The sequence below is a fragment of the Trachypithecus francoisi genome, unplaced genomic scaffold, assembly GCF_009764315.1.
Source record: "Trachypithecus francoisi isolate TF-2019V2 unplaced genomic scaffold, Tfra_2.0 Lachesis_group12, whole genome shotgun sequence".
Taxonomy (NCBI): Eukaryota; Metazoa; Chordata; class Mammalia; order Primates; family Cercopithecidae; genus Trachypithecus; species Trachypithecus francoisi.
The window spans coordinates 67,943,479-67,960,581 of NW_022681457.1; the positions used below are offsets into that span (position 1 = coordinate 67,943,479).

At 53.4% G+C, this 17,103-nt stretch overlaps 1 protein-coding gene across 1 annotated transcript in view; it reads left to right on the top strand.

Annotated features, from left to right (window-relative positions):
- The window catches only part of RYR1 (ryanodine receptor 1), a 158,709-nt gene that overhangs the window by 80,218 nt on the left and 61,388 nt on the right, over positions 1–17,103 (top strand). The window contains exons 61-73 of the mRNA XM_033226095.1: positions 171–220; positions 681–741; positions 853–1,091; positions 3,530–3,611; positions 4,618–4,748; positions 5,995–6,327; positions 7,927–8,167; positions 11,726–11,813; positions 11,908–12,000; positions 13,934–14,104; positions 15,610–15,669; positions 16,261–16,398; positions 16,921–17,033. Of these exons, the coding sequence (XP_033081986.1) occupies positions 171–220; positions 681–741; positions 853–1,091; positions 3,530–3,611; positions 4,618–4,748; positions 5,995–6,327; positions 7,927–8,167; positions 11,726–11,813; positions 11,908–12,000; positions 13,934–14,104; positions 15,610–15,669; positions 16,261–16,398; positions 16,921–17,033 (1,800 nt within the window). The remainder of the gene's footprint in view (positions 1–170; positions 221–680; positions 742–852; positions 1,092–3,529; positions 3,612–4,617; positions 4,749–5,994; positions 6,328–7,926; positions 8,168–11,725; positions 11,814–11,907; positions 12,001–13,933; positions 14,105–15,609; positions 15,670–16,260; positions 16,399–16,920; positions 17,034–17,103) is intronic.

Consider the following 17,103-nt stretch of genomic DNA (forward strand, 5'->3'; position numbering starts at 1 on the left):
ATCTCTCTGCCCCTTCCTATCCCTCCTGTCTCCATCATTCGGCCCCCTCCTGGTTCCTCTCTCCTTGTCTTCTCTGTCCCTGTCTCCTCTAATTGGGTCACCTTTTCCTCGTCTCCTTGGCCTCCTCACTCGCTGTTTCTCCTGCCTTCTGTCCCTTTCTCTTTCTTCAGCCTCTTCTGCAAACTTGCTGCTCTTGTCCGCCACCGAGTCTCTCTCTTTGGTAAGTGGCTCCGCTCCCTTGGTCTTCCTCCCCAATCTCTCTCTTCCCCACCCTGAAGAAATAGCTCCCAGGTTCTGCCTTAATTTGAACAACCTTTGTTGTGTTCTTCCTCTGGACCTGGAGACATGGACCGGGTATCCCAGGGGCAGGGCAGTGACTGAGACACCCTGGGCCTGCCTCAGTGGAACTCCCAGGCCAGTGGGAGAGACAGACCCATCTCCAGACAAGGACAGCCCAGTGGGGTCAGGGTTGGGCAGGAAGAAGGCCAGAAAGTGGTCAGGCTGGGGAGGAGGGAAGTTTGGAGGCGCTGTAGGAGTCCAGGCAGGGTGGGGGTGCAGTAGCATTCCAATGTAGCCTGCGGGTAGCCTCAGGAAGAGAGGGGTTGGGGTGGATGTAGAGGGAGGCACTGTCCTCTGTCCTCTTAGCCATGCCATCTCCCCGGCCCATCTTCCTCTCCCAGGGACAGACGCCCCGGCTGTGGTTAACTGTCTTCACATCCTGGCGCGCTCCCTGGATGCCAGGTAGGGCCATGGGCAGTGGCACCCACTCCCACTGTCATCGGGCCCCACTCCAACCCCTGGTCTCCTAGACTGTCCAATTCCAGAGCTGGTGTTCCCCTGCTGCCCTTCTAGGACAGTGATGAAGTCAGGCCCTGAGATCGTGAAGGCTGGCCTCCGCTCCTTCTTCGAGAGTGCCTCAGAGGACATCGAGAAGATGGTGGAGAACCTGCGACTGGGCAAGGTGTCACAGGCGCGCACCCAGGTGAAGGGCGTGGGCCAGAACCTCACCTACACCACCGTGGCGCTGCTGCCGGTCCTCACCACCCTCTTCCAGCACATCGCCCAGCACCAGTTTGGAGATGACGTCATCCGTAAGGGCTCCTGACCCAAGGGCAGGTTGTGGGGAGTCAGTGTGGCCAACACCACCCATCCTGGGTGCCTGTGAGAGTCCCTGGGTGTTTGAGTGTGTGGATTTCTTGCTGTAAGCAAAGCGTGCATCAGTACCTTGGCAGGTGGCAAATGAGTTAAAGAGGATGCGAGCTCAGCATCTCTAACAAAAGACCCTAAATGGACTGGCACAGCGACTAATGCCTGTAATCCCAGCAGTTCGGGAGGCTGAGGCAGGAGGACCGCTTGAGCTCAGGAGTTCAAGACCAGCCTGGGCAACATAGCGAGACCCTGTCTCTACCAAAAAAACAATTTTAAAGATTAGCCAGGCATGGAGGCACACGCCTATAATCCCAACTACTGGGGAGGCTGACGGGGGAGGATCACTTGAGTCTAAGAGTTGGAGGCTACAGTGAGCTATGATCATACCACTGCACTCCAGCCTGGATAACAGCAAAATTCTGTCTCTAAAATAAATAAAGAATAAAATAGGGTCCTTGATGGTAAAAAAGAGAATCTATTGATAAAGGTTAAGAAAAGTAGCACTTGGCCGGGCGCAGTGGCTGACGCCTGTAATCCCAGCACTTTGGGAGGCCAAGGCAGACAGATCACCTGAGCTCAAGAGTTCAAGACCAGCCTGGCCAACATGACGAAACCCTGTCTCTACTAACATACAAAAACTAGCTGGGCATGGTGGTGGTTGCCTATAATCCCAGCTACTTGGGAGGCTGAGGCAGGAGAATCACTTGAACCCAGGAGGCGGAGGTTGCAGTGAGCTGAGATCGTGCCGTTGCACTCCATCCTGGGCAACAGAATGAGACTCCATCTCAAAAAAGAAAAGAAAAGAAAAGTAGCACTTGGTAGCCAGGCTCAGTGACTCATGCCTGTAATTCCAGCACTTTGGGAGACCAAGGTAGGAACATCGCTTGAGCCCAGGATTTCAAGACCAACCTGGGCAACACAGCAAAACCCCATCTTAAAAAAAGAAGAATAGAAAAGTAGCACCTGGATAGGGTTCTTCTCCCATCCAACTTTTTATTTTGAAATTTTCAAAACATACAGGAAGGTGGAAAGAAGAAAATTGTTGGCTGGGCACAGTGGCTCACACCTGTAGTCCCAGCTACTTGGGAGGCTGAGGCACAAGAACTGCTTGAACCCGGGAGGTAGAGGTTGCAGTGAGCTGAGATCGTGCCACTGCAGTCCAGCTTGGGTGATGGAACAAGACTCCATCTCAAAAAAAAAAAAAAAAAAAGAAGAAGAATAAAAGCCCCGTGTGCTTACCCTTCACTGTGTGAGTGAAAATATTTAGGTTTTTTGTTGAACTTTTGGGTGTAAGTTGCACACACCAGCGGGTGTAAGTTGCACACACCAGGATAACCTCATGCCTTAATGTTCATCAGCTGGCTTTCCTAGAATAAGAACCTTCTCTTGTGTAACCACGATATCATTATCACACCTAACCTAACCATATTTAAATTTCCCTCGTTACCCACAAAATGTCTTTGATTTTTAAAAAATAAATCAGAATCCAGCCGGGCGCAGTGACTCACACCTGTAATCTGAGCACTTTGGGAGGCTGGGGCGGGCAAATCACTTAAGACCAGGAGTTTGAGACCAGCCTGGGCAACATACTGAGACCCCATCTCTAAAACTATATATATTTTTTATTTTTTTACTTTTATTTTTATTTTTTTTGAGACAGAGTCTTGCTCTGTCACCCAGGCTGGAGTGCAGTGGCACAATCTTGGCTCACTGCAACCTCTGCCTCCCAGGTTCAAGCAATTCTCCTGCCTCAGCCTCCCCAGTAGCTGGGATTACAGGCATTCACCACCACACTCAGATAATTTTTGTATTTTTAGTAGAGATGGGGTTTCACCATGTTGTCCAGGCTGGTCTCGAACTCCTGACCTCAGGTGGTCTGCCCACCTCAGCCTCCAAAGTGCTGAGATTACAGGCGTGAGCTACCGCGCCAACCCTAAAAAATATATACATTTTAAATAAAATGAAAAACATAGCCTAAAATTGCAGCAACATTGCAGGTCTGTTTGCTTTTTTCTGGAGGAAGTACCCCTCACTTTTATTATAGCGGGCCATGACTCCTCTCCACGGAAGAAACAACATCTAGCCTTTACTGAGTGCCTAATGTGTGCCCCGTTCTAGTGACTTTCCAAGTAGTAACTCATTTGATCCTCACAACCAACCCCGTGAGGAAGGTACTATAACTATCCCCATGTTATAGGTAGGGAAATTGAGGCTGAGAGAGAGTTTGGTAACTTGCTCAAGTCACAAGACTACATGGCAGGCTGGCTGTAAAGCTACTTGCTCTTCCTCACTGCATGGGCCTATCTGGAGACAGGGGAGGTGGGGTGGGGAGGGCTTGTCTTGTGAGCGCATCCCACAGCCTCGCCCCTGTCTCCCTCAGTGGACGACGTCCAGGTCTCTTGCTACCGAACGCTGTGCAGTATCTACTCCCTGGGAACCACCAAGAACATTTACGTGGAAAAGTAAGGAGAGAGAGCCATCGTTTGGGGCTGGGTGGGGTTGGAGGGGAAGGGAGGGAGCAGGAGAAGACGACGGGGTGGGTGAAAAGCACGGTAGATGTTAGGAATCTTCCCGCACACGGCTGCAGCCGCAGTTCCCCACGGCGGCCGCGTGAGGGCGCTCAGGGACAGGTCAGGCACGGAGGTAGAGCCGCCAGGTCTGGGGCCGGGAAGCAGGCGCTTGCGGGCCTTGCTGGGGAAGAAGGGGAGGCGCTGACCATAGGGGCTGTGCACAGGTGCGGTGCAACACTGGGTTCCCTGGGGAGGGCCCCTGGCAGTGTCCACGTGACCGCTCCTGAGCTGATTACTGATACAGCAAGAGTGGGGCTGCCACTGTTTCCACCAACTCTTAAGTTATGCATACTTTAAGTGACACCGGCGGTGTGCGGTGGCTCACACCTGTGAGCACTTTGGGAGGCCGAGGAGGGAGGATCACTGGAGCTCAGGAGTTTGAGACCAACCTGGGCAACATAGTGAGACTCCATCTCTACCAAAAAAAATTGTTTTAATTAGCCTGGTGTGGTTGTGGTGTGGTGGCGCTGGTGCCTGTAAATCCAGCTACTCCTAAGGCTGAGATGGGAGGATCAGTTGAGTTCAGGAGTTCGAGAACAGCCTGGGCAGCATAGTGAGACTGCATCTCTACAAAAACAACTTTTTTTTTTTTTTTTTTAACTAGCTAGACATGGTATGGTGTGTGCCTGTAATCCCAGCGACTCAGGAGGTTGAGGTGGGAGGATCGCTTGAGCCCAGGAATTCGAGGTCGCAGTGAGCCGAGATCAGGCCACTGCACTGCAGCCTGAGTGACAGAGCGAGACCCTGTCTTAAAAAAACAAAACAAGTGGCACACATGGATGAATGGCAGCTCTGTCCCAAAGGGTTCTGGGAGGAGCCGTTTCTATGGAGATGGGGCTGGGACCCAGGACCCGAAAGAGGGGGACACGTGGCAGCTAAACACAGCCCCCTCTTCCAGGCTTCGGCCAGCCCTCGGGGAGTGCCTGGCCCGTCTGGCAGCAGCCATGCCAGTGGCATTCCTAGAGCCGCAGCTGAACGAGTACAACGCCTGCTCCGTGTACACCACCAAGTCTCCCCGAGAGCGGGCCAGTAAGCTGTGTGGGGCTGAAGCAGTGCCGGGGGTCTGGGTCTCCCCAGCACAGGGCCTTGGGGAGAGCCTAATTTGGGGGTAGTGTGGCTGGGCTGTGAGCGGCTGAGGATTCCCCAGGTTGGTAGTGCCACACATTCAGGAACCCCAGAGTTTATGGTTTGGGGGCATTTCAAGGCCATTACGTGGGGAGCACTGGGAGATTAATTTAATTTTTAAAACAAGAATCCATTGATAAAGTTTAAGAAAAATAGCACTTGGTGGCCAGGCGCAGTGGGTCATGCCTGTAATCCCAGCACTTTGGAAGGCCAAGGTAGGAGGATTGCTTGAGTTCAGGAGTTCAAGACCAACCTGGGCAACATAGCAAAACCCCATCCATGGAATTTGGAGCTGTGGAATTTATTTTAGTGATGGTGACATTTGAGGGCATCGTCAAGCTTGGAGACGTAGGGTGAGGGGTATTTGAGCGTGAGAGGATTGAAGGAAGGCATGGGTTCATTCCTTCATTCAGCAAATATGTATTGAGCAGTTACTATGTATGAGGCACTGTCCTAGTCAGCTGAGGTTCAGCAGTGAACAGATAAAATAGACAAAAGTCCCCTGAGTTCTGGGTCCAGAGGCTAGAATGAGGCGTGGACCTGGGGGGAATATACGCTCCAGGGCAGGAAGCTTGTCTTCCTGGTCAGCTGTGCTCCCAGAATGGCACCTGGCCCAGAGTCAGCGAGTGAGCAAATGGCAGGTTGTCTGTTTCAAGGGAGTGAACCGGGTGTGGGATTCAGAGACGGACGACACCGGGGAATGGGGTGGGGTTGGAAAAGGTCTCTTTTGGAGTATGCCACACTGTAGGGATGAGGGGAATGGGCTTGAGATGTGGGAGATTTTAGGAGGGAAGGTTTCTAGGGGTGAGATGTTAGGCAGCAGACAGGCTCGGGAGTATGAAGTGTTTGCAGGGCCACTGAGTTTCAGTGTGAGGGCTGGGAGAGGTAGTTGGGCTGGAGGGTGAGATGGGAGGAATAGGGTTTGGGAGACTGGTTTAGGGGGGTGGCAATTCAATGGTGTCTGATGTATTGTGGGGGTGTATTTCAATGAAATAGTTGGGTTGGAGAGTGAGATGAGAGGAATAGGGTTTGGGAGACTGGTTTAGTGGGGTGGCAATTCAGTGGTGTCTGAGGTATTGCGGGGAAGGCCAGAGCACTGAGGTCTGGGGGTGATCGGTTGACATTCCCTGCCCCCCTCCCTGTACCCCAGTCCTGGGGCTCCCCAACAGTGTGGAGGAGATGTGTCCTGACATCCCGGTGCTGGAGCGGCTCATGGCAGACATCGGGGGACTGGCCGAGTCAGGGGCCCGCTACACAGAGATGCCGCACGTCATTGAGATCACGCTGCCCATGCTATGCAGCTACCTGCCCCGATGGTGGGAGCGCGGGCCTGAGGCACCCCCTCCTGCCCTGCCCGCCGGCGCCCCCCCACCCTGCACAGCTGTCACCTCTGACCACCTCAACTCCCTGCTGGGGAATATCCTGAGAATCATCGTCAACAACCTGGGCATTGACGAGGCCTCCTGGATGAAGCGGCTGGCTGGTGGGTCGGGGGCACTGGGCCTGTGAGGGGTGGGTCAGCGGCCTGGGCTCCCTTGGCCAGATGGTCTGAAAGGGAGACCCATGGTCATTGGGAGGAGTCAGAGTGTAGGTTTTTTCAGCCTCAAAAGGCCAGGGGTCAACTGGGCATGGTGGCTCACAACTGTTACTCCAACACTTTAGGAGGCCAAGGTGGGAGGATCAGTTGAGGCCAGCCATTTGAGACCAGCCTAGGTAACATAGCACGACCCCATTTCTTTAAAAAAAATAAATAAATAACTTTTTAAAATTAGCCAGGTGTGGTGGCACACACCTATAGTCCCAGCTATTTGGGAGGCTGAGGCAGGAGGATCTCTTGAGCCCAGGAGTTGGAGGCTGCAGTCAGCTGTGATATACTCTCTCAAAACAAACAAACAAAAGGAAAGGAAAGGAAAGGAAAGGAAAGGAAGGAAAGAAAAGAGAGAGAAAAGGAAGGAAGGAAGGAGAAAAAGAAAGAAAGAAAAAAAAAGGGAAGGAAGGAAGAGAGAGAGAAAGAAAAAGAAAGAGAAAGAAAGAAAAAGAAAGAAGAGAGAGAGAGAAAGAGAGAAAAAGAAAAGAAAAGAAAAGAAAAAAGATCCTCAAAGCGTTAGGTTTCCTGATTCAGAAGTTTCAGGTAAGGGCCGGGCACGATGGCTCATGCCTGTAATCCCAGCACTTTGAGAGGCCGAGGTGGATGGATCACTTGAGACCAGGAGTTCAAGACCAGCCTGGGCAACGTGGTGAAACCTTGTCTCTATTATTAAAAAAAAAAAAAAAAAAAAAGGTTTTGTGTAGGAAACAGGTTGTAGATCAGGGTCAAGCTAGAAATCAGGAGCTGGGATCAGAGGCCAGGGTCAGGGGCCAGAGGCTGGGGTAAGAAGCCCATTCGTGACCTTGGGGTCACATAGTGACCAGAAATCACATAGTGAGGTAAGAGTCTGGGTATGGGCCAGGTCAGAGGTTAAAGATTGGGGTCAGGGGTCATGCTAGTTAAGGATGAGGTAACAGGCCAGGCACAGTGGCTCATGCCTGTAATCCCAGAACTTTGGGAGGCTGAGGCGGGTGGATCTCCTAAGGTCAGGAGTTCGAGACCAGCCTGGCCAACACCGTGAAACCCAGTCTCTACCAAAAATACACAAGTTAGATGGGTGTGGTGGCAGACGCCTGTAATCCCAGCTACTTGGGGAGCTGAGGCAGGAGAATCGCTTGAACTCAGGAGGTAGAGGTTGTGGTGAGCCGAGTTTGCACCATTGCACTCCAGCCTGGGCCACAAGAGTGAAACTCTGTCTCAAAAAAAAAAAAAAAAAAAAAAAAGTGAAGTAACAGGTGAGGCTTCAGTTGTTGGAGGTCAGAAGTCAGGGATTTGTGCCAGGCTGGGGTCACAGGATAGGGACTGCGTCGTAGGTTCAGGTCAGGAGCTATGGCTGGGATCAGTGTTCAGGGACGATGTCCGAGGTTAGGGTCAGGCTGGGGTCGTATGGCAGCTGCTAGGTCGGAGGTACTGTTAGGGAGCTGGGCTGGGAACGGAGGTCGGGGCCTGTATCAGAGGCCGGAGGTGGCATCGGAGCCCACCGCGCCCCTGCAGTGTTCGCACAGCCCATCGTGAGCCGTGCGCGGCCGGAGCTCCTGCAGTCCCACTTCATCCCCACCATCGGGCGGCTGCGCAAGAGGGCAGGGAAGGTGGTGTCCGAGGAGGAGCAGCTGCGGCTGGAGGCCAAGGCCGAGGCCCAGGAGGGCGAGCTGCTGGTGCGAGATGAGTTCTCTGTGCTCTGCCGGGACCTGTACGCCCTGTATCCGCTGCTCATCCGCTATGTGGACAACAACAGGTCAGCGGCGCCCCGCCGTCCCCACGCCCTATGCCCCGACCTACCGCATCCTCCAGCCCCAACTGATCTCTGCCTCCTGACTGGCTGGAAACTTCTTCCAATGCTCTGGCTCCACCAACCTTCTGACTCTTCCTCCTGGCTTCTTCTAGCTTTGAGAACATTGGCCCAACATCACCCAGCCCACTTGTTTCTTTTTGGTTTTGGTTTTGGGGTTTTTGTTTGCTTGTTTGTTTTGAGACAGAGCCTGGCTTCGTTGCCCAGGCTGGAGTGCAGTGGTGCAATCCCGGCTCACTGCAACCTCCACCTCCCGGGTTCAAGCAATTCTCCTGCCTCAGTCTCCCCAGTAGCTAGGATTATAGGCGCATGCCACCACGCCCGGCTAAGTTTTGTATTTTTAGTAGAGACAGATTTTCACCATGTTGGCCAGGCTGGTCTTGAACTCTTGACCTCATGATCTGTCTGCCTAAGCCTCCCAAAGTGCTGGGATTACAGCCATGAGCCAATACACCTGGCCAATGTGATTTTTTTTTTTTTAATCATTCTCCTAATGCTGGACACTTAGATTGTGTCGATTTCTTTGTCACTATGCACAACACTATAAGTAACAGTTTGCTTTTTTATTTATTTATTTATTTATTTATTTTTATTTATTTTTGAGACGGAGTCTCACTCTGTTGCCCAGGCTGGAGTGCAGTGGCCGGATCTCAGCTCACTGCAAGCTCCGCCTCCCGGGTTGACGTCATTCTCCTGCCTCAGCCTCCCGAGTAGCTGGGAGTACAGGCTCCTGCCACATCGCCCGGCTAGTTTTTTGTATTTTTTTTTAGTAGAGACGGGGTTTCACCGTGTTAGCCAGGATGATCTCGATCTCCTGACCTCGTGATCCGCCTGTCTCGGCCTCCCAAAGTGCTGGGATTACAGGCTTGAGCCACCGCGCCCGGCCCAATTGCTTTTTATTATTATTATTAGTATTGAGACGGGATCTCGCTCTGTTGCCCAGGCTGGAGTGGTGTGGCATGATCATGGCTTACTGCAACCTTGATTCCTGGGCTCAAGTGATCCTCTGCTTCTGCCCCTGCGTAGCTGGGATTATAGGCTCACACCAACATGCTCGGCTAATTTTTGTATTTTTATGGGGTCTCACTATGTTGCCCAGGTTGGTCTCAAATTCCTGGGGTCAAGCGATCCACCCACCTCAGCCTCCCAAAGTGTTGGGATTACAGAAGTGAGCCACCACGCCTGGCTGTGAATTTTTTTTTTTTTAAACATAACAATACACCATGAAAGACATACAGGCCGGGTGTGGTGGCTCATGCCTGTAATCGCCTTGGGAGGCCGAGGTGGGTGGATCACCTGAGGTCAGGCGTTTGAGACCAGCCTGACTAACATGGCAAAACCCTGTCTCTATTATGAATACAAAAATTAGCCAGGCATAGTGACGCAGGCTTGTAATCCCAGCTACTCCAGAGGCTGAGGCAGAAGAAACGCCTGAGCCTGGGAGGCGTAGGTTGCACTGAGCTGAGATCGTGTCAGTGCACTCCAGCCTGGGAACAGAGCGAGGCTCCATCTCAAAAAAAAAAAAAAAAAAAGACATATAGATTCACCCCTTTTGTCTTGGTGGTCATGTGACATTCTCTGCTGTTGGATATAGTTCCATTTTTAACTCAGTAAATATGAACAAATTGTGGTTTCTTCATACAACGGAAGACTCCATGGCAGTGGGAGTGAACAAGTTGTTTCTATACACAATGTGATTGGCTTTCACAAATGTTAGGTGGCATGAAAGAAACCAGAAAACCAAGAAATAAACTACAAATTATACCATGTCTTTAATGTTCACGAGCAGATAAAAATAAGTTTGGGGCCGGGGGCAGTGGCTCACAACTGTAATCCCAGCACTTTGGGAGACTGAGCCAGGAGGATCACTTGAGTTCAGGAGTTTGAGACCAGCCTAGACAACATGGCTAGACCCTGTCTCTACAAAAAAAGAAAACATACAAAAATTAGTCAGGCATGGTGCCACACACCTGTAGTCCTGGCCTCAGGCTGGGACTGGGAGGCTGAGGTGGGAGGATGGTTTGAGCCCAGGAGGTCAAAGCTGCAGTGAACTGTGATCACACCGCTGTGCTCCAGCCTGGGCAACAGAGCCAGATCCTGTCTCAATAAGGGTTTTTTTCTTTAATACAAGTAAATAAAATAAAATATGTGAACCTACTTAGATTCTGACCCTGTCCCTCAAAAAAAGAAATTTTATGGCTGGGTGCGGTGGCTCATGCCTGTAATCCCAACACTTTGGGAGGCCAAAGCAGGTGGATCACCTGAGCTCAGGAGTTTGAGACCAGCCTGGGCAACATGGCAAAACCGTCTCTACTAAAAATACAAAAATTAGCCGGGCGTGGTGGTGCGTACCTGTAGTCCCATCTAAGTGCTCCTGAGTGGGAGGCTGAGGCAGGAGAATGGCTTGAACCTGGGAGGCGGAGGTTGCGGTGAGCCAAGATCACACACTGTGCTCCAGCCTGGGCGACAGAGAAAGACTCTGTCTCAAAAAAGAAAGAAAAAAAATTTTTTAAAAAGTTTTTAGCCTAGAAGTTAGAATAAGGATCATTTTTCAGGAGGAGGAAGGGGGAGTGGCTGGGAGGGGCCATGATGGTACTTCCAGGGACCAGAAATGTCCTATTTCTTGACTTTGGTGGTGGCTACACAAGTGTGTTCACTTTGTGATAATTAATCAAGATGACACTTCTTAATATGTAGGTTATATAATACATATGTATGTATCGTGTGTGTATTGCATGTATACATATTATATTTATGTATTTCAATGAAAAGTTTAGACAAAGAGAAAGTTTTTTAAAAAGGAACAGTCAGGCCAGGCAAGGTGGCCCACACTTGTAATCCCAGCACTTTGAGAGGCCAGGAAAAGAGGATCTCTTGAGCCCAGGAGTTCAAGACCAGCTTGGGCAACCTAGGGAGACCTTCTTGCTACAAAAAAGAAAATAAAAAATTAGCCAGGCATGGGCATGGTGACGTGCACCTGTAGTTTCAGCTACTCAAGGAGGCTGAAATGGGAGGATCGCTTAAGCCTGGGAGGTCGAGGTTGCAGTGAGCGGAGATGGCATCACTGTACTCCAGCCTGACAGATCAAGACCCTGTCTCAGAGAGAGAAAGAGAGAATGGATCATTAAAAAATTTTAAATGTTCGGCTGGGCACGGTGGCTCACGCCTGTAATCCCAGTACTTTGGGAGACCGGGAGAGGGGGGTGGATCACCTAAGGTCAGGAGTTCGAGACCAGCCTGGCCAACATGGTGAAACCCTGTCTCTACTAAAAATCCAAAAATTAGCGGGGCATGGTGTTGGGCACCTGTAGTCCCACTTACTCAGGAGGCTGAGAGAGAGAAAAAAGAATTAAATGTTCACCTGAATGGCCAGAGACCCTAGAAACCCCATCCCTCTGACTGGATGTCTCCTGGTCCCCATCTCCTCCTCCAAGATCTCTCTCTGGGCAGCCCCCTTCCCTGGGATCTCCACCCCCTCCCTCACCTCCCCTCTGCTGACCTCAGGGCGCAGTGGCTGACGGAGCCAAATCCCAGCGCAGAGGAGCTGTTCAGGATGGTGGGTGAGATCTTCATCTACTGGTCCAAGTCCCATGTGAGTGCCCACCCCAGCCGCCCTCCCCACAACCAGAGGACCCACAGGCACCTACCTTCACCTCTCCGGTCTCCAACACTGCTTCCCCCACCAGAACTTCAAGCGCGAGGAGCAGAACTTTGTGGTCCAGAACGAGATCAACAACATGTCCTTCCTGACTGCGGACAACAAGAGCAAAATGGCTAAGGTAGGGGCTTGGTTCTGGGAGCAGCACTTGGCAGAGAGGGTGGGAGCACCCTCTAGGGTTTCCTACCTGGCCTGTCCTCACCCAGCCAGCCTGTCCTGGGCTCATTCCCTGCAGCCCTCAGAGCAGCCCCTGTTACCTTCTCTCCCTTGTTCCCCAGCTCCTTCCTCCTCCTGTATCTTTTCCCTCCTCCCATCTCCCTCCTGTCCATTTTCGTCTTTTCCAAGCCTCTCTCCCCTCCCATCACCCTCCTCCTCCTCCTCCCCATTTTCCCCCTCTTCCATTTCTTTCTTCCTTTCCCCATTACCCCATCTCCTGCTTTCCTCCCTATCCTTCTCAGAACTGCCCTCCTCAGGTCCCAAAAATGACCCCTACCCCAAGCCAAGGCCTGGAAATGCCCAGCTAGAGAATACATGGCAGGTGGGGCAGAGGAGGCGGGGTGCTGGCAAGTTGGAGTTGGGCCTGGGCTTCTCTGCGGGGCTGGGGTAACCCTTCTTGTCTCTGTCTGCGGTCCGGTGAAGCAGGCGGGAGATACACAGGTCAGCCCCACATCTGGGACCTCCGCATGTCTCTTGGCTAATGCCCTCTTCCCCCAGCCTCTGCACTCCCCCCCACCCCCGAGAAAACCCCTGCTTCTGTTCCCCACCCCTGTCCTCCACTCCCAGCCCCCACCCATCCTCCTTCCGTTCCCTTCCCTCCCCACCACCCCCATCCATTCCCATCCCAACCCTCAGCTTTTGGCAATTTGACTTCTCTTCTTTTCTTCCTTTTTTTTTTTTTTGGATTTTTGTTCTGGAAAAAAAAAAAAAAGAAAAAAAGAGCAACTCTCAGCTTTTACCAAAGCATCTTGGGCTGAGGTCGAGGGTAATGGGGGTGGGAGAGGCACGCGGCACATGGTTGGGGAGGGGGCAGCACCCTCACCGTGTGGTGGTTTAAGGCTTGGGCTCTGGACTATATGGACTGGGGTTAGAATCCTGTCTTGATAGTCAGCTCTGTGACCTTGGCCAAGGGTCATCCTTTTGAGCCTCTGAGGGTATCCAGCCAGTGGCCCCCACCCCAGGGCTCTGCGAGGACTCAGGGAGAAGCTGCATGTGTAGCCTGCAGCAGTGCCTGGCACAGGGGTCACGCTCAAAGTTGCCAGCCAGCGTGGATGTGGCTTCGCCCAAAGCTTGTCATCAGGGCTTCTCATTGGCATGACTGAGGTGGCCCTGCCCCCGGGTCTGCACCCAAGGCTCCAGAACACGGCTGTGGGACTCTGTGCCCCGTGTCTCTGCTTCCAGGTCTTTCTGGATGTGTCTTGCATCTTTGGTCTTCCTGTCTCCTTGTCTTTCTCAGTCTCTCAGTGTCTTTTTCTTGCAACTTCTCTTGTCTCTTGAACGCTTTGTGGGCCTGCATCCTTGTTTCATTCTTGAGAACTCGGTCTTGGGATGTGACGTGTGGGGCTGTGCATGCTGTGGACGGGGTGTGGTACTGGGGTTCCTAGGGGATTCTGGAAGGTGACTGCTAGAAGTGGAGATAGGCCCAGAACTGGGGAAAATCTGGATGGGCCTGGGTTAGAAATTGGAGCCAGGCAGGCACGGTGGTGTGTGCCCATAGTCCCAGTTATTTGGGAGGCTGAGGCAGGAGGATCACTTGAACCCAGGAATTCAAGTCCAGCCTGGGCAACATGGCAAGACACCATCTCTAAACATACATTTGTTTAAAAAACAAGCAATTGGGAATTTGGGTTGTGGGCTTGGGTCTGGAGGGTCTCTGGTCACGGCTGCAGGCCTGAAGTGTAGGGTCAGCAAGGCTGGGGTGGAACTGAGGTGTCCTCAGCTACTTGGGAGGGAGCGCCTGCTGTCCAGACTGGAGCCTGGGGTGTGGATGATGGCCACAGGTTGGGGCGGGATTGGGATTGGGGCTTGGGCTGGTGCTGAGCCCTGTGTCCCCACAGTCCGGTGGCTCGGACCAGGAACGCAGCAAGAAGAAGCGTCGCGGGGACCGGTACTCTGTGCAGACGTCGCTGATCGTGGCCACGCTGAAGAAGATGCTGCCCATCGGCCTGAATATGTGCGCGCCCACCGACCAGGACCTCATCGCGCTGGCCAAGACCCGCTACGCCCTGGTGCCTGCCCAGCCCCGTCCTTGGAACCTTCCAGGATGCCGCCTGGCACCCACTGAGCCCCTGGGACCCTAGGGAACAACCAGGATCCCACTGAGCCCCCCGGGTCCCTGGGAGCCTTCTCTTCAGACCCTACTGAGTTCTTTTCCAGGACCCTGAGGACTCACTGGGCCCTCTGGGGTGCCCTGAGGACCCCACTCAAGATATTGCCAGGGCACCACAGACCTAAGGGCCCTCACTGAAACCCCACTGAAACCTAGAAAAGCTCTAGGACCCCTGGGACGCCCATGAGGACTGCAGGACCCCACTGCCTCCACCACTGGACCATGCCACACCTGCTAAGACCCTGAGAGTCCTCCCAAAAAGATGAGCCCCCTGAGACTCCTCTGAACCCTCCACCAAGGCCCCTTCAAGCCCCTTGGGACCTATTGAGCCCCTCATGACCCCTCCTTCCCTCCCCGCCAAGACTGAACGTCCGGGTTCTTCCTGAGCCCTCGGCTCACCATCCCTTTCCTTCAGGACCCGGCTGATGCCTCCCCCTGGGCCCTGTTGATGCCCAATTAAGCCCTCAAGTACTCTCAGTGGCTCAGGGAGCCCCTGTGACCCTGAGTAACTCCCCAGGATCCATGAGCCCCATCCCCAGGACTGCACCCAAACTTCAGAGGTCTCAGGTGTCCTGGAGACCAAAGGACCTGGGCCCTAGAACCTCTTAAGCTTGATGGGATGTTGAGGCGGCCTCCCGGGACCCCACTTACCCCTTGTATGGGACAACAAGGACAATCTCCCTCCTCTCCGATCCTTTCCAGCTTCGGGGGCCCTAAAGAACCCTCCCAGGATTCTGCCCCCAGACCCCTATAGCCCTACCCCCAGGACCACACCAACACCCTGACAACCTACTCACCCCCAGCCCCTAAAGACCACCCAGTTGCTACCCTGCTACCACCAGGACATCACTTCCCTCAGGACCTCAAGCAGCTCCCAGGACTGCTGAGTCCTGCCAGGACCCCAGAGAGCCCTCCAGGGTCCCATGGACCCCTCACCTTGGTCCTTGAGGGCTCCCCGTCCTGGAACCCCAGTGAACCCCCACCCTGCTGATGCCCCCTTGGGCCCCTGTGTAACCAATGACTCAGTTACCTATCTGATCCCCCATGACCTCTGCTGACCCCTTCTGATCTTCAAAGACTCCCTGCCCCACTCTGACCCCCAACCATCCCTCTTTGGCCATATTTGACCTTTGATGAAATTCTCTTGTCACCCTCTGCCTCTTTCCAAACCCCCACGAGGCCCCTCGAATCCTTACTGTATCTTCAAGGTGACTCTGACCCTCTGGCCCCTCTAGGACCCCTTCCGATCCCTGTCTACCTCTGCATCCTTTTGTTTCTCTCAGACCCCCCGCCCCAAGAAAAACCCCTTCAGTTCCTGGGGTACTGGGCCTGGAAGGAAAGGGCTGTGGATCAGGAAGGAGGCTGGGACCTCCAGAGTGACCCAGCCTGGCCCTGTCTCCCCAGAAAGACACAGATGAGGAGGTCCGGGAATTTCTGAACAACAACCTTCACCTTCAGGGAAAGGTATGCCTCCTTTCTCTGCAAGCAAAAGAAGCAAGTCAGAATAATAACCACAATATTAGCAAAGGTTTGAACATTTACCAAAGACCAGGCATCGAAGAAAGACCTCAAAGGTCAGGAGTTTGAGACCAGCCTGGCCAACGTGGCGAAACCATGTTTCTACTAAAAATACAACAATTTGGCCCAGCATAATGGCTCACGCCTGTAATCCCAACACTTTGGAAGGTCAAGGCGGGCAGATCACCTGAGATTAGGAGTTCGAGAGCAGCCTGGCCAACACGAAACCCTGTCTCTCTACTAAAAGTACAACATTAGACGGGTGTGATGGTGGGTGCCTGTAGTCCTGGCTGCTGGGGAGGCTGAGGCAGGAGAATAGCTGGAGCCCCAGGAGGCAGAGGTTGCAGTGAGCCGAGATCGCACCACTGCCCTCCAGCCTGGGTGATGGGGCGAGGCTCCGTCTCAAAACAAAATGATGAAGAAGAAAGGCCTCAACATGCACTCACCCATTGAGTGCTCCCAAAACGGAAAGAGAACATCCGGCCGACTCTCTGGGGAGGGTCCCTCACGCCAGTGACCCCTCCTTCCTCCTCTCAGGTCGAAGGCTCCCCGTCTCTGCGCTGGCAGATGGCCCTGTACCGGGGCGTCCCGGGTCGTGAGGAGGACGCTGACGACCCCGAGAAAATCGTGCGCAGAGTCCAGGAAGTGTCAGCCGTGCTCTACCACCTGGACCAGGTGGGTGGGGCCAGAGGGGGTCTTTCTGCTGGGTTTCTGGGCGGAGCCTGGCGGGGGGAGGGGCTTGAAGAATGTGGGTGGGGTCTGGAGAGGACTATTAAGTTTTGGGGCGGGGCAGGAGGTGGATCCTGGAGTTTAAGGTGAGCCTTAGAATGGATCAGGGGGAGGGGTCTGCTGCTTCATCTTGCATCTGGGGGCGGGACGGGGAAGGGGCAGAATTTTAGATCTAGGGGTGGGGCCTAGAGGAGAAGCGTTGAGTTCGTGGGCAGGGCCTTGGGTGGGTCGTAGAATTGGTCGTGGTCTGGGTCGTGGTCCTGGCTCTGTGGGACCAGGCCTAGGATGGAAACTTAGGTCTGGAGGCGGAGTCAGAACCCTGACTCTGTTGGTGGAGACAAGGTTTTCCTTCTGCCGTGTGTGTCGTACCTGAATATGGACTTGGGCACAGCTGGGCAGTTTCATCCAAGGCTTGGAGTGAGAGGGGCAGGATCTGGGGATGTGACTGTCCCGCTATCCCTTCCCCAGACCGAGCACCCTTACAAGTCTAAGAAGGCTGTGTGGCACAAGCTTTTGTCCAAGCAGCGCCGGCGGGCAGTTGTGGCCTGTTTCCGTATGACGCCCCTGTACAACCTGCCCACGTAAGGCCCCCCAGGGACAAAGGGGGCGTGAAGGGCCGCGGAGAAAGGGTGGCTGGAGAGTCTGGAAACT